Source organism: Atractosteus spatula, chromosome 26 (genome assembly GCF_055471065.1).
Source record: "Atractosteus spatula isolate fAtrSpa1 chromosome 26, fAtrSpa1.hap1, whole genome shotgun sequence".
NCBI classification, from domain to species: domain Eukaryota; kingdom Metazoa; phylum Chordata; class Actinopteri; order Semionotiformes; family Lepisosteidae; genus Atractosteus; species Atractosteus spatula.
This window is the reverse complement of record NC_142731.1, coordinates 1,059,501-1,075,837: the sequence shown is the minus strand read 5'-3', so window position 1 is coordinate 1,075,837 and position 16,337 is coordinate 1,059,501. Positions and strand designations below refer to the sequence as shown.

Here is a 16,337-nt window from a genome sequence, read left to right as displayed (position 1 = left end):
GTCCATTTAAGCCAATAATGAACTAAGTCAGGTCTTCAAAAGCCCATCTGGACCGAAACCCTATAGATACACTGGCCCTCCAGAAGCAGGATTGGGGACCCGTGTCTTTGTCAATACCGCTACAGAACAGAATAAAACCTGATAGGTAACAGTGCTCACTTTTCAGAAACAAATACAGTATGACAGTCTTTTTCAGCATAATCATATGTATTCAGAATATGTGAAAGTCTGTATTGAGGTGAATAGGCACCTCTAACACAAAGCTTCCAACCCAAGTCAAGAAAGAACAAAGATGTGGAGAAGCTCGCCAGATCTGATCAAAATCAGAGTTTCCACACATTTTATTTTTAAACAGGTCAACAGCTTTCATCCTGAATTAATAATAGAAAAAAACAAGGGGCTCTTCTTAACAAATGACTCATTCATATACAAATACATCAATAATAATGACAACAAGCACAATAAATTAAAGCAGAATCTGCAATACACTATTCTGTTGAAGATGCAACACATTGATCTGGCCCAATGGAAAGATACTGTGAGAAAACATCTTCAACACGACCATAAGGGAGAAAAGCCTGAACCAGCTATACACTTAAAACATCTCAGCCTTTGAACAGGTTTAAATTACAAATTTATTTCCATTTGTTTGCTTCTTCCCAAGCATAGCTCTTCTCACATAGAAAACATGTGAATCTGTTTGTACATCTGCAGACCCAGAAGAAGCACATTAGGCTTATATACATACATGGCTACAGCATAAGTATGTGTACACTGCCATACATTCAAAGTAATACAAAAACAAGTAGATTGGCACATCATTAGCATCCTTTCTAAAAAGGAGTTTGGAATTATTCCTGTTATTAAATCCATTTTAAATAATCCAATGAAACAGGCACTCTGGGTTATAACAAAAGCAGTCAGCTTGCATTAAAGTTACCTATATATGTTTGATTTCTTCTTCATTATCTCACAATCACTCTAGGTTTCTAGGTAATGGTAACCTAGAAAACGTGGATTAAGCAGAGGAACCAGCCCTTATTCAAACAAAGGAATTGTTTTAGACACAATGCAAGCATTCATAAATTAAACATAAGTAAAAATACAAAGTTACATTGTCATATCCCTTACAAAAATGTACAGAACTGTAGAATTTCTAAAAGCAACTGAATCTTTAGGGAGAGTGTTTTATTTAGAATCCACAGAAACCACATATTTTACAAGGGATCTTGTGAAGGGATAGAAACACTAAGTTTCAGGATCATCTCCTCCTTGTCAATATATTCTTGCGTTCCTTCCTGAACTGTGGTTTTAAAATATAATTTAGTGGTAATTGTATAATTCAGCTCGGATGTGATTGCATAAATACACAGAGAGAATGCTACAGCACTACTTAAATTGAAAAACTACATTTACCATCTATAATAAAATACAAGATCACTGATAAAACTAACAGCCACCTCAAGTGCATAACTAGTAAAAACTAATCTGGAAACAGTGACCTCTACTGGACGAAAAATTATTTGGTTTCATTTGTTTCCACCTTACGAACACTTAGGTTCACTCCATGTTCTGGACTGGTGGGCTTCATAGGTATTTGGAAACTGGTACATTATTCTAATTAAACCACTGATTCTGATAAAGTCATTAATAGTTACAGAGGAATGAAAACCTGGGACCTCCAGCACCAGCAGTAAAAGTCAGTGCTATAGAAGGCTGGGGCGGTCTGTGACAGAACCTCAGGCATTTGATTTGATCATAAAAAGAGTTAATTTTTAAGATCACAGAAAAAATTTGAAGAACGTAATTTTAAGAAATCGATTCTGGCCCAACAGAAGTGGTAGATGGATTCCAGCTGTTTAGGAGCCACAATCAACCTTGTCCTCATGACAAATGACTTTGAATGAGGTATCTGATTTTTAAAATAAAGTACAGTGAATGCTGTTCCTTTTCTTCTCTCCCTCTTCACTGGTCTTACTTCAGTGCTTTCTTGTCTTCATCAGCAACAAAGTAGGGGTTTTCCTGTCCATGGCACAGGTACGAGTAGCGCGACTGGTTCTTGCCTTTGAATGTCTTCAAGTCTTCTGCATCAAGATCATAAGATTCAGTCTAAAATGCAAAAAGATTACCATACATTTAGCGCTGACAACGTGAAACTGCATAACATTATCCAGCTCTTCCAAGGAGTTTGCAGTACGGAAGCCAGAAGTGTGTGCGTGTTTGGTGCCACGGTGGTGTGAATGGCACTTTGGTGCCAATGCCACACAGATCCCGGGTTCACATCCAGCTCGGGGCAACTATCTGTGTAGAGTCTGTGTAACCTCTCCAAATGTGTTTGATTTTTCTGATTCCTTCCATGACCGAGACACGTGCAGGTTAGAGGCTAGGTTTAACAAAGTACAGTCAAAGTTGTGTAAATTATGGTGGAATCTGAAGTCAGGTTAAAAGTACTTTATGTAGTACAGCAAGGAAACCATTTAGGAAGCCTAGAGGGGTGGACCGGGGCCAAGCTTGTACAGAGAAAACAGAATTTCATGTGAAAGGGCCAATAAATACTGCATTGCCACTCTGCATGCATTCAATGAAGTATAGTTAATGTAATGGTGGGGGGCTGAATAACAATCACCACCTATCTGTGGAAGGGTGACCCTCTCCCAACCTCCCCACCACCATTTTTTAACATGCTGGCCCTGCACTGCTGTCTTGATCTCAGAATTACAGCAATATTCATCCATCCATTTTCTAATTGCTTTAACCAGCACAGGGTCACGGAGGGAGCCAGGGTCTATCCCAGCAAGCAATGACCACAAGGCAGGATATAAGCTGGATGAGATAACAGCCTGTCACAGGGCACACACAGACACAAACACATACGCACACACACAGAGCCAATTTTTCCAGAAGCCAATTAACCACCAGTATGTATGAGACTTGCTTGTAGAATCTGAAAAAGAATCAAACTGTTTTACATTCATTTCAGCCCCCATCTCCACAGCTCATCACGCAGAACCATGAAAAGCCATCAAGTCGACACAGTTGAGGATTGTGGAGGCGTCAGGGAGGAGGGTGCACAGGCGATCTGTGAGTCAGCTGTGGAGATACAGCTCTCACAGCTTTGCAGGAATGCAAGGTGACAGGAAGAGAGATAACTAAGCGTATCAGAGCACATGTGCTAACAAGAACTGACCAGTAAGAACACTGGACAGTACAACAATACCCAGTTAACCAGCGAAGTGGTTGAAACTGATCGCTTGGGCTTTCGTCAGAAAATGACTGCAGGGGATCCTTAGATTAATTAACTACTAAATACCAAACGGGGCCAGATGACCACTGGCCTCGCCCTGTTTTTGAACTTTCTTCTGTTCTTACAGCTCTTAGCACAATGGATTTCTGGGGAGGAAGTTGAGTAGTGGCAACAAGTTCCAGCCTTCCCTGTCATCCATAGTTTGTTTTTTGTTTTGTTTATTAGCCTTCAGAGAGATGGTGATCCTGTTACAGGCACATCAGCTTACTGAATAATTTATTTTGCTGTGGTCTTATTTTGGTTTTATTTCCAGTTTTTGCATGTAATAAGTGGGTGCTCAGCATCAGCCGTTGTCACTCACCGCCCCGTTGCCCTGGTGATGCTTGTTGACCAGGACGCGTGTGCTGCCGTTCTCGGTCATCTCCATGGGGGCGGGGTCCCAGCTGGTAGAGGCGCGGGGGATTCTGGGTACTTCCTGTTTGGGCCACACCAGGAAGTCTTCGGCTGGGTATGGGCTTCCGTAGGTAGAACCCTTCCTTTTCCTGAGAAAAAGCACACGTTTCATCAGTGCAAGTGTGGAACTCGGAGAGGTGACAAGTCTTCCACATCCATGCAGAATTTATAGAAAACTTACAATTTGTCTACATTCCAGGACAGCATGATAATTAAGACCAATTAAGTCAGCAGATTTAACTTGTGGCAAGCCCGGGTTAGTGGGAAGGATAGTGCTGTTGCCTCCCAACTCATACGTTCAGGGTTTGACTCCAGACCAGCTACTCTCTGTTTTGAGCTAACGTGTTCTCCATACTATATGTGAGTTTTCAATGGATGCTCCAGTTTCCTCTCATGCAGGCTAGACTATTTGGAGTCTCTAAACTCTGCCTTTGTGCTTGTGTTCTGCAATGGATTTGTGGCACATCCAGAGTGTGGTCATCAGAGTGTGCTCTTCCAGAAGAGGCTCCAGCTTATTGCTTATACTCTCACCAGGAATAAATGCCTTCCAGAAAATAATTGAATGGATCTTTTTTGACATCACAAGAATGTAATACCATTTAACGTCTGTAAATCTTTAATTAAGAGAAGAAACGACGCTAATGTAAGGTGGAAGACCAATTCAAGTTTGCCTGTAGGTAGAAATGTGCATTAGCAATGGTAATCATACAACTTCAAATAAAGACCTTTGGAGTTCTGGCCACAGTGAGGTGTGTGATCGCCATTGCTACTACACAGCGCCACCTAGTGGCACTCTAGAGTAAGTCCTCCACTGTACACTAACTTGCTGTTCCTCCTTAGCTCCTAATATCAGTGACATGTCTCAATTCAGAGATATCCTAGCTGTGTATGTCTACTTATACACTATCCTCAATGACTAGTCCCACTCACTGGCTCCATCATCGAGGGACACTTTGAGGCAGGACAGAATCTAAAAGCTGCCCTTCAGCTGAACAAAATTTCATGTAAACCAACTGTTACATCGCTACTAAGCTGATACAGCTGTTTGAATAAGTGACTGTTTAACTGATAACTACTCTGGTCACTGGTCAGAACAACTGATCATTGTAGGTGGGACAGTCAGTGCCAATATAGGAAAAGAGATATGATATTTGATTAACATAAAAGAAAGGTCAGCATTAAATTCCGAGCAACTGCAAAAGAAAAAAAATTGAATGTATTTAAAAAATAAACTGTAGTCCACTGCCTTTACATTTCATTTAAAAACTAATATATGATATGGCAACATAACAAAACTAGAATTTGATTTTAATTCTAGTTTTTGGTCTTCCCAAAAGTTTTTACAGTTGTAACTTTAACACTTTCTTACCTACAACAGTAGATAATAAACGCCAGCACTACAATTAACAGCAATCCACCAAGAACACAGGAGATCACCACAACTGCTAACAGAGATGCTTTAAAGATAAAAGGAGATAACATACATAAGTACATATTTACATTGACAATTTTTTCCACCCTTTCACATTTGTATTGTCTGAATTAAGCACTCTGCAACCAGAAGGATTTCCTTGACAGTACTAGGGCAGTGAAGAGCAATTTGTCCAAGCACAAAGACACCACAGATCAACCAACAGGAAGTCCACAGACCACTTTCACTATGCCAAATCTGAAGAAAAAAGCAGCTTTATGTTCTATAGAGTTAGAAACTAAAGTATCTGGCTTCCAATGCTACTTTACAGGAAACAGCGGGACAATAGAGCTGCCTAAAATTAGACACAGTGGGTGAAAATAGACAGGCTCAACTGATCAAATCCCAAGAGCTGTTTATTAAAACCTCCATAGTTTTGGAGTAAAAAATATTTTAAAACACCACTGGGAGCTCGATTGGTTAGTGCACTTCAAACCAGTATTCTCTGGTCTGTAGAAGTCTGGGCTATGTCATTAGCTGGTCATTACTCGGATTTCTTAAACAGGGGTGCACTATTGATTTGGGAAATACATTTTGCCTTGCTGTGCAAGCTCTGACCTGACTCAACTAACAATTGCCAAAACCAGAAAAAAAAGCCAACAGGGAAAAATCACAATTTAATTGGAACTGAAGATACTTACAGTCACTGCAGTTAAACCCAGCATAACCAAACGGGCACCTGTAAAGATAATGAACAACATTAACCACAGCCAACCTATAATTCTTTACAGATTTTAAACAGGAACTGTCATCTAAGCGCTACATGAGGGGAAAACCATTCAGAGGCAAGCCATAGATGAACCTGGGACTAAATTAAAATTTAGAGGCAATTTGGGAGGGAGCTTCATAGGTAGAACATACTGTAACAGGGAGTGACTTGATCCAGAGGAGGGGTATATAGTAATAGGCAAATGTTTATAGAGTGGAGTCAAATTGTTTCTAGCAAATATATGTGCTGCAACTCTGAATAAACTGCACTTTGTTTCTAATCAGCTATGTCTTTCATCAATAGTCAATCCTTATTATTGACATGAGTCCATAATAAGTGTGAACAACACAAACAGAATTATGCAAACTATATAATTACAATGTAATTACACAGAGATAAAAGAGACAAAGTGTGGATACCCACACACTATATAAGACACAGTTTAAAGGTTCAAATCAGACATGCTCATTTCACTCCTCCAAACTCAGCCAGAGACATGAGAGCCCGAATCTCTCTCTCTACTCTCTGGACGAGCCTCTTCCTTGCTGCTGCTCTGTCTTCCCAGACAAACTTCTCCTCTATCCCTCAGACATTCTCCCGCCCATATGCCACCTTCTGATGGTGATATGGTGTGTAACCATCATGTCAGCCATACCCGGTTGCAGTCTCAAGAGAGACCAAGAACACAGGTCTGACAGTACTGGATAAGAGATGTGCCAGCACCATGAGATAAGCCAGAGGACAGTCCTGCTCCTTAAGGGACACAGATACTAGTTTTCTATCCTACTTCAGTTCTTAGTTATATGGCCAAGCCATGGCCAAACTGAACAGATTAAGTGCTGTTTCCAGGTTTTGCCTGGGTACAGAGCAGTACCACTGTCTAGTATGACCCGTTTAGATCTCTTAAGGAAAATCAGACTGGTTGTCTATATGGTGCTTGAGCTCTGTCAGGTGGCACTTTTCCATCTGCTCCACAATTTCCTAACCAGCGCCCCAGTATGGCAACAGAGGACACTGTGTTATAGAAGACATTGGCCTTTGGTTGAGATGTTAAGTTCCTGGCCACTTGTTTATTAAAGATCTCATGTCTTATTGCTTGTAAGAACAGGGCTGTTGATTCCAGTATCCTGGCTAATGTCCACTCTGAGCTCACACAGTCTGGCCTCGCCAAAATATTTACTCACTGAGGAAGCAATTTCTCCACCCGATCTACAGAGTATTAGGGCTGTTAAAGCATATTGGCTACTGTGCATTAGTAGGTGTGTTATACCTGCTGGGATTCCTCACACATTCCCAAAGACAGAAAACTTTATGAAGGTTGCAGTTGAATCAGAAAGAAATCAAGCAGTAATAATAAGTGAGTGAGACCAAGATCTTTCTGCATCTGCTGTTACAAAATGCCAAGAACATTGTTCATTTTCTTTTTAATTACTGGGCACCCCTTTAATGCAAACATATTGTTGTGTCTGCCAGGATTGTTTTTATTCAATCTGCAGATATTACTTGCAATACATCCCTTGTGTATGTTTACCTGGTATTAAAAATGAAACTGATGTTTTCAAAAACAAGATTTTCTCTATATTTTTCATTGTTTAGGTACAAACCATATCAATTAAGTAAAAAAAAGTGCTTGCTATAGACCATTTTATTTCTGAATTAGACGACTTAAAACACCATTTCAGTTCCAGCCTGGAGCCAGAAGAATACCAGCAGGAGTAATCTGGGAAGTGTGATCGTATACTTTGGAACTAAAGCACTTTACTACAACTTCCACACTCACTGACTGTAAAAAAGTCCAGGCTGCTCCAGAGCTTAAACATATTCCTGTCTCACACCAGCTTGAGGGTCACATAAGTGAGCTGAGTTCTTTAGCACTTGGCAGCTCCTGGACTTCAAGGACTCACACAGTCAATCTGGCTGCTATCAGACCAATTAAGATTGTGCACCATGCAATGACATTTAACATGAATATTAATGCTGGCCTCAATCTTCATATTCTTCAGAAATAAAATACTGTACTTACTTCACACATTGTGCACCATCCTGCTTGTAGCCACTGAGACAAGCTGTCAAAATCAGAGTTAGATACTGTCAGTGGGTGTACATAATAATACTGGAAAAATTTCATGAGCCAGATACAAAACGTCACATCTGTGATATAAGATTGGTAATATTTAATTTCACAAAGCCACACTAACATGGTACAGATTCAGTTTAACTACAACTACTTTTAGTAGTTTTATTGTAATTACAGTAGCATAATAATTACATGGTTATACTGTTACTAACTACAAGTGAATTACTACTGCAACACATCTGAAAAGCCAAGAATGTTCATAGCATAATTCTAATTCCAGCTACAATGATACAAATCAGAAGTCTCAGTCTTAGTTTCCTGAGAGCCTAGTGTCTTCTGGCTTTTGTATCAAACTGAGAGGTAAATTAAACAATCAACTTAATTATTTTTTTAAAACATAAAAAGGAATTGTTTTTGGATGTTTAACAGCTGAAAACCTTTAAAATATCCCTGACTCTATCTAACAGTGTTACAATTGCTGTATGCAACAATTAGGACATACAATATGTAACTGAGAACTAAAAAAACAAGATGACACTGAGCCATCCTGTTACAGGTAATTAAGTGGTTTCAGCAGCACAGAAAATGAATGAAGAACCAAATGAGTTTGAATTTTGCTTTCTGAAATAGGACATCAAGTGCTAAACCCTCATATGTGACCATATAGACATTTTCAGAGCACATCACCAGGAATCCTGTGTTCAAATGTCTTAGTCAGTGGCTGGAACACTAAAATAGCACAAAAATGGAACCTTGTCAAGTCTTAATCTTCTCTGTTTATGAGTTAACTTGATGGAACTGAAATCTACTGGCAAACTCAACCCATGAGATTACTGTAAGGGCAATGACACAGGGTGAAATGCATTTTGGTCCATAAGCAGTAAGACCCAAATGAGCAAGATGTACTGAATATCTGAAGCCATTCTTACATTCCTGTGTACTGAAATGAGTTTGTGCTGGGTGTGGGGCTGGAGCTGGGGAAATCTTAACACTGCTGTGGGCATCTAAGTTCCTCTCTTTACAAACAACAACAACAAAATTCTAGGAACTGGCAGGAAGTGTTAATTCTTTGCTTGTATCCATAGAAACTGCTATGGAGTTGAAAAAAAACACACAGACTGCCAAGGACACACAAGTTCTTGTCAGCTGCCCTCATACAATGTGTTTTTAAAGAGCCTACAGGCAACAGGTAATTTTGCCTTCCTTACATTTATATGAACTGGCTAATGTAAACAACCATACTGATATGGAGAACTCTAGACTCCATTTTTCTGTTCATATTTAACACATGTCCATCCTCTCAATAGAAATGCTTACAAAACATAATTGCAGGAGAGAATTCAGCTGTGGCAAAACACTGAGCACAAAACACAGCAGGACCTTGGCAGGGATATTAGCCTGGCATAAGTTGCACAAACTGATGCTAATCAGTTGACTTTTACTCTGCTGATGAGTTCTGCTCTGTGGGAGAAATCAGAGCTCCACAGAATTGTGGATAGTTCTCTTTTAATGTTGGTGCTCTTGTACCAAGATCTACAATTCATGTGGGCAGGCAAGAATAACAAAAGTCTACTGTGGGAGCCATGAATAATGCATACAAATACTCCATCAATGTCCATGTTTTAATGTCCATGAGTTAAAACCACCATAATCATATAGATACAGATTCAACAAAAAGCACATCATAACATGATGAGTATAAAAGGGTTGTCTAAGAAACACTCACCCATGCAAGATCTGTTAGAGTACGGAGACTCAAGAAAACCAGGCCTGCAAATGCACTTTGCGATTCCACTATCCAGGTAGTTGCAAACAGCTGATGTTGTGTCACAGGGGCTCTGAGACTCCTGACACAGATTTCCAGCTGCAGACAAAAAAAACAGTGACTTGGGTGAGTGAGATCAGCAATGAACTGGAGCCTATAGTGCACCAACAACTTCCTGGGAGAAAACTAAGGAGCACGGATCATTCCCTAGGGCTCCCAAGTGCCTCACCCAGGATAGCAGGTCTTGCTCAGGGCCCAGGTTGAGCCCTCCATCTGTATCCCACTGGCCCGTGCCTGCCCAGTGGCCTGCAGTCAGCCAGGGTGTGCACAAAAACCCCAGACATGCAATGTCCGGAGTCCACCCTCCCTCCTGGACTTGTGGAGGGGCCAGGAGTGGCCAGACAAATGTGTAGGCAATTATCAAAAATAAAGCGTGATAAATAAAGAGAGAAATGATAGATCCATCCATCGCGGGGGAGCCGGAGCCTATCCCAGCAAGCAACAGGCAGAAGGCAGGATACACCCTGGAAGGGACGCGAGTCCATCGCAGGGGTCGCATAGTGTCACAAACACTTACTCACACTAGGCCAATTTTCCCAGAGCTCGATTATCCTACCAGCATCTCTGTGGGATGTGGGACTGTGGGATGAAACTCACACGAACACGGGGAGAACATCCAAACCCCACACTAACAGAAACCCGGATCTGGAACTGAACCCAGGGCCAAGGCAGCAATGTTAATTACGGTGCCACCGTGCCGCTGAAGAGAAATACTCGTCAAGCCTAAATTAAAAAACAATGGGTTCCTTGTCAACATTCTTCAACTTCAACTTCCTCAACTACTGAGCTTGTCAAATGAGGATTTCAAACATTTTGCTTTAAAAAATGTCTGGCTGAGACACCTACAGGTATGTTACCTTTACAGCTATGGGGAATTAGATTGCATGATTTCCTTGTTTTATTTGTCTTTTTAATGAAGGAAGAGGAAAAATACCTGTATATGCTGCCTTTAAGAAAAGAGGCGTATTTTGGATCGCCTTTGTAATGTCCTCCTTGACACTGGAGACAGTAGCATCAGAGCTGGGTTCGTAAATATTCTGTATAGAGGCAACAACACTCCCTTGCCTGGGGAAAATGAAAAGAATGTGTTGTTGTTACAGCAGCACCAATACCTTTACCATTTAATACTGACCGCCAGTATGAAGTCAGTTTTGTTACAAAAATCCTTCCACACAGAGAAGATCTTTTATTTAATTCATAAGAGACAAAAGCAAACATTGACTTAAAGATGGGGAAAGAAATTAGCTGAAAGACCAAAACAATATATAATGTCATCCCATAGACATAAACGCGTTGTATAGTCCATCGCCATTCTGTTATGATCTCTTCCTCGGCATTCTGTGATGATGTTGAATATTAATGACTGTTACATCAGCGTGTTTGGTTATTTGCACAGGGTCTGAAATCTTCTTTTGCATGTGTGCTATGGAGGGAACACGTAATTTCTAAAATAAATATTCAAGAATAATGAAACCCACATACTGGACACTTATCAAATAACAAGTTCAAGGGGGTCAGTACGAACAGAGGCGGGGTGAAAGTAAACAGGCCTGGGAAACAGTGTTTGCCCCTCGTTGCAGGAGGCACAGTTGTCTGGCTTGATAAACATACACCCGCAACCCGAACACAAATGAAAAGGGATTTGCAACACACTTATGCACAACGGCAATACTCACTTGAGTTCCAGGACAAGAGAATTCAAATAGCCTTTGGTATTCTTCAGAACCCCCCTTAACTTGACAGGAAAACAAAAGTGAAAGAAATGAAAAAAGTAAAGAGTATGTTGGCACCTGAGAGCAAATCTTTGACTCACCTGCCAATGGTCAAAAACAAAGCAAGAGCACAACAGAGTCCTTTAGCCTGTCAGAGGCTGACCAGCAGAAACTGGCTACCAAGTGCTGGGATTATACTTTTAATCTGGTAGAATGGGCAACTTGGGTTAGACTGCAGGCTTCAGTTTTTAGGTACATGCTAATGGTCGCCATTACCAGGACTCTAGGAAAATCTTGCTCTCAGCACAAAATATTAATCATTCCACACCAACATGTTTTTATTTATAGTCTACCGACCCTCACAAGGAATCACATCTTATCACTTATTGTATCTGGCTGGATACCGAGAAGCAATATCTTTTTTGTATGACATGGTGATCAAAATTACAAACAATATTCTAAATAAAGTCTTTCAAATGACTTGTACAATATCATTAACGTTTCCAGGACTGCAGGTCGAAAATCCTTACATCACAGATATTAATCACACATCAGCAAAGCAATGTGCACATCGCTCAGAGCTGCAGTTAAACGCTTCAGTGTAGATGTCAGGTTGTCAGGTCTTGTCAGGTTTTAATTAGTTTCTTGAAATTATTTTTTTTCACTTTTTCAAGACTTTATGGACAAAGCAAGTATGCACTGCTATTTAGTAAATTCTGATCACAGATCAAAGATGGTGGGGTTCTGTGCTCTACACCCCAAAAACCATCACTTACACTGAATAAACAGTATTACTCTTGGTGATCTTCTGAACCTTCTCTAAGTTAAAGGTTTCTTTTCCCAAATACTTAAAATGCTTAAAATGATAAATGTACAAAGAAAAAAGAACAAGAAAAATAGTTTAAAAATTCTGTAGATTGCAGCAAGTATGGTAGTGTAAGGTTTTGGAGATTCAGTTAGAAAATTACTGAAGTAGAATGACTTTATACACAAAAGTCTACATACAAAAAAAACTAAATTTTAACTTACCTCATTACTAATTAAAAATGCTGTGTCTTTAAAGTCTTTGGAGCTTTTGTCAGACATTTGACTTGTGTAATTAATTCTGACCAGATGCAAACTTCCAGGAAAAACTTTGGCTGGAATTTAAATAAAAACAGATTTAATGAGGAACTCTGAACTGACTGCTTATCCTGTCATAGGGTTCCAAACAATTCAGTCAAACCTTGCGATTTCTTCTGTGACAACAAGTACATACATTAATACAAAAGCTATCCCTAGATTTCAAAAATGTGTTTTGGCCATGCAGGTAATTGATTAATTGATTTTCAGGACTTACATATTAACTTATTTTGGAAGCTGTTCAATATTTACCTTCAACACTGAATGCAGTTAGATTAATACAGCAAAGACATAGAGACAATATGAAAATACTCAAGGACTGTGGTTTTCCTGCTACTAGTATACATATGCACCTGTTACAGAAAAGGAATTAAATTATGGTGGTATTCAGGGCTCCTTACATGTGTATATTTTTCAGAAACAATTTTGTACAGAATAATACTTACCATCCACACAGTTTCCTAAAGAATCATAGTAGAGACCAGGCAGACACTGACAGGTGTAATTGTTGAAGAGATTCACACATGTGCTTCCAAAAGGGCACAGGTCAGGACTGCATTTTCCTGCAGTAAAGCCAGCACAAAGGAAAGAGCTGTTGGGTCTCGGAATTAACATCCACATCAGTATAAACAGTGTAAAATTAAGACTTGTCTTACACTGACAAACCATTAACACATTTGTGGCCACTGGGTAAGTAGGTGGGAGTAGCTGCAAGGAAAGCATCGATCTTCATCATGTCACAACATTGTTTCCAGGTTAACTTCAATCTCTAAATGATTTACAATAAAAACGGGCTGGTACATTAGGAAGTAAAATGTCTGAACTGAGCATCACTGCAAAATTTTACTACATCTTTATCAGCACAATTTCAGCAGCAACTGACTGTCTGTCCTTTGTTGTGCTTCCAAGCTGTGATGTTAAGAACGTTTGTTTTCTGAAGTATTGTTCTTGCCCATGGGTATGAATGTGAATGGTCAAACTCCATTCTGTATCTAATCTCTGCTGTGCACAAGTGGATGTTTGCTTATGAAGCTTGCTGAAAAGACACATCTGTTAATAGTGATTCAGAAGGTAAAGGTAAGAAATGTGCATTACTCAGCCCCACTAAACAAATGTTGCTATTGTTTAAAAAATGATCATGTCAGCAATCTAGCCCCTGCTCCTCCCATTTTCTAAACGCATTGTCAAGAAGTACATCGCAGTGCAGAGAAAACAAGACAAAGAATATAGTACATTCCAAGATGGACAGCAAAACGGGGCACAAATCTCTCATGGGCTAAATGAAGATGGAAACGGTAATTCCTGACAGTGTCTAATTTTCAAATGAAAGTCAGCCCCAGTGGAGCAGACAGGTACGCACTGGAGTGGGTGGTACTCGGAGGTGGGGAGGTCTGGACTGTGGTGGACGTGTCCTCAGGATGTGTGGTGGGAGACGAGGACTCTGTGCCGGGAGGAGAGCTGGGCGAAGACTGGACTGTACTGGTATTTGAGGTGAGGCTGGTACCTGCAGTAAGAGACAACACCTTGTTATTCATTTCCTGATCTTCCACCTGTGCTGCAAGACTAAGCTGCCCATGGGTATGGATGTGAATGGTTAGACATCATTCTTTATTGGATCTCTGATCTGTACAAACAGACTTCAGCAGATACAGATTGCCATAACTGATTAATTATATTAGTGAAGGGTTCTACTGCTCAAAGATAAGCCATGTCATTCTAATGCCCTAAACACCCTACACCCCCACCCTCTCTTAGTCCACCCTTATTCTAAAACTATCCTCAACAAATAGACTGCAGTGCAGGGAAAACAAGTCAGAGGATATAGTACATTCCAAGATGGACTCCAAAATGAAGCAAAAAAGTTTGATGCACTAAATGAGGGAGGCATTATCTGAAAACTCTTGTGAAGTTGATAAAATAAACTGCAGTACAACACAAAAGGCCAAACACTAATTCCTGACGGCGTCTAATTTTCAAATGAAAGTCAGCCCCAGTGGAGCAGACAGCTACGCACTGGAGGGGGTGGTACTAGGAGGTGGGGAGGTCTGGACTGTGGTGGACGTGTCCTCAGGATGTGTGGTGGGAGACGAGGACTCTGTGCCAGGAGGAGAGCTGGGCGAAGACTGGACTGTACTGGTATTTGAGGTGAGGCTGGTACCTGCAGTAGGAGACAACACCTTGTTATTCATTTCCTGTTCTTCTACCTGTGCTGCAAGACTAAGCTGGACCCAAGCGGTTGAGTGAAACACAGCTCTGTCTGGGACACCTGTTGACTACAGCTTGTTGCCCACTGTCGTCAGCCTGCTCACTGACAGGCCTGATGGGCCCTGACTAAAGTTTGGAATTCAGAGATCAATTCGGTGCTTTACCTGAACAGGAGTATGTGAATACCAGACCTTCCAATACACTTCACTCCTGCACAAGGCAGCTCCATGGTTATACAACTGACAACAGGAATGAGTGGCTAAACAAATAAAGGGCTGGTTTCACTTTTTCACATGGATTGGACAGTCTGGTATTCTTACTCTTCATTTCGCACAATAAGTATACTAAATACTACAAATCCATTTTCTTAGCTTTCATTGTAATAATTGAATTAATCATGAATTAATTAACAGTGATGAAACAGCTTCCTGACAAGTAGTCTCTGGCTCCCTGTCATCAGGGATAAAGCAGTTAAAAGGGAAGGATTAACTGATTAACTTCTGTACAAATTGCAGTTGTCTGGATTCTGCTGGAAGAGAAGCTTTGCTTGCGACCAGGACATGGGTAATTTAAGCTGGGCCCATGATAAAGCAGGACATGCAGTGAAATGAAGAGGACTGCTACATACCTGTAGGAGTCATTGTGGTGCCCGCAGTCCCAGGCTCTGTGGTGCTACTGTAACGAGATGTGGTGGTAGCTGAAGACTTGTCAACCTCAGTGGTAGAGGCTGTGCTGAGAGAGGTAGCTGTAGTAGGTGAGAAGGAATCTGTGATGGTGCTGCTTTCTGTGGCTGCTGTTGTGTTGTGGATACTGGTGGTGGGAGATTCAGGAGCTTGAGTAGTGGCCGGCATGCCTGTGCTGTTTGTTGTAGTTTCTACCCCTGTAGTTGTATGAGCTACAGGTGGGGTTGTCAATGTAGTGGACATCGTGCCAAGAGTGCTAACTAAGCTATCATTTCCCTCTTTCGTAGTCATTGTTGTTACTGGGAGGGTTTCAGTAATGGTAGAGGTCTGATCAGTGCTGTTGGTAGAGGTTGTACTTTGTGGCACACTGGTGGTCGAAGTGGATTCTGTTGATTCTGGTTTGCTGGTGGTTCCAAGTGTGCTGCCAGATTCTTGCGTAGGATATGCTGAAGAGGGCGTCCTGGCAGTGGGAGACGTGCTCGGTTCTGTAGATGAAACGTTCGAAGATGTGCTCTGTGCTGAACCAGTAGTGAAACCATCAGTTAGACTTTGGGGGGTTGAAGTCACAGTTGTCACCAAAGTAGTTGTCTGGGTGGTCTCAGCACCTTGTGTTTGGCTTGATGCTGTGCTGCCTACAAAGAATTAAAACAAAAGACTTTAAGCTAGGTAACTGCAGTCAGTGATGAAACATTTGCATGATTTTATTGTTTACCGTGTACTTTATGATGTACTGGACTTTGAGAATGAACTTTGAGATTATTACAGGTTGTGTCCAGCCAGCCTGCAACAGCTGACTTCATACTTGCACACCCAAGTTACACCCTAGTGCCACAGTC

At 40.9% G+C, this 16,337-nt stretch overlaps 1 protein-coding gene across 2 annotated transcripts in view; it reads right to left on the bottom strand.

Annotated features, from left to right (window-relative positions):
• Positions 1–314: 314 nt before the first annotated feature.
• The window catches only part of LOC148814561 (protein HEG homolog 1-like), a 39,315-nt gene continuing 23,292 nt past the window's right edge, over positions 315–16,337 (bottom strand). Inside the window, exons 2-14 of one of the 2 annotated variants that reach the window (XM_088906447.1) lie at positions 15,447–16,133; positions 14,628–14,771; positions 13,974–14,117; positions 13,060–13,176; positions 12,521–12,630; positions 11,456–11,514; positions 10,714–10,844; positions 9,681–9,818; positions 7,901–7,943; positions 5,810–5,847; positions 5,067–5,154; positions 3,606–3,786; positions 315–2,109 (exon numbers count right to left, since the gene is read on the bottom strand). In XM_088906447.1, coding sequence (XP_088762573.1) covers positions 1,975–2,109; positions 3,606–3,786; positions 5,067–5,154; positions 5,810–5,847; positions 7,901–7,943; positions 9,681–9,818; positions 10,714–10,844; positions 11,456–11,514; positions 12,521–12,630; positions 13,060–13,176; positions 13,974–14,117; positions 14,628–14,771; positions 15,447–16,133 — 2,015 coding nt within the window. In that variant the 3' untranslated portion in view covers positions 315–1,974. The remainder of the gene's footprint in view (positions 2,110–3,605; positions 3,787–5,066; positions 5,155–5,809; positions 5,848–7,900; positions 7,944–9,680; positions 9,819–10,713; positions 10,845–11,455; positions 11,515–12,520; positions 12,631–13,059; positions 13,177–13,973; positions 14,118–14,627; positions 14,772–15,446; positions 16,134–16,337) is intronic. The other variant, XM_088906448.1, reaches the window with a different exon arrangement.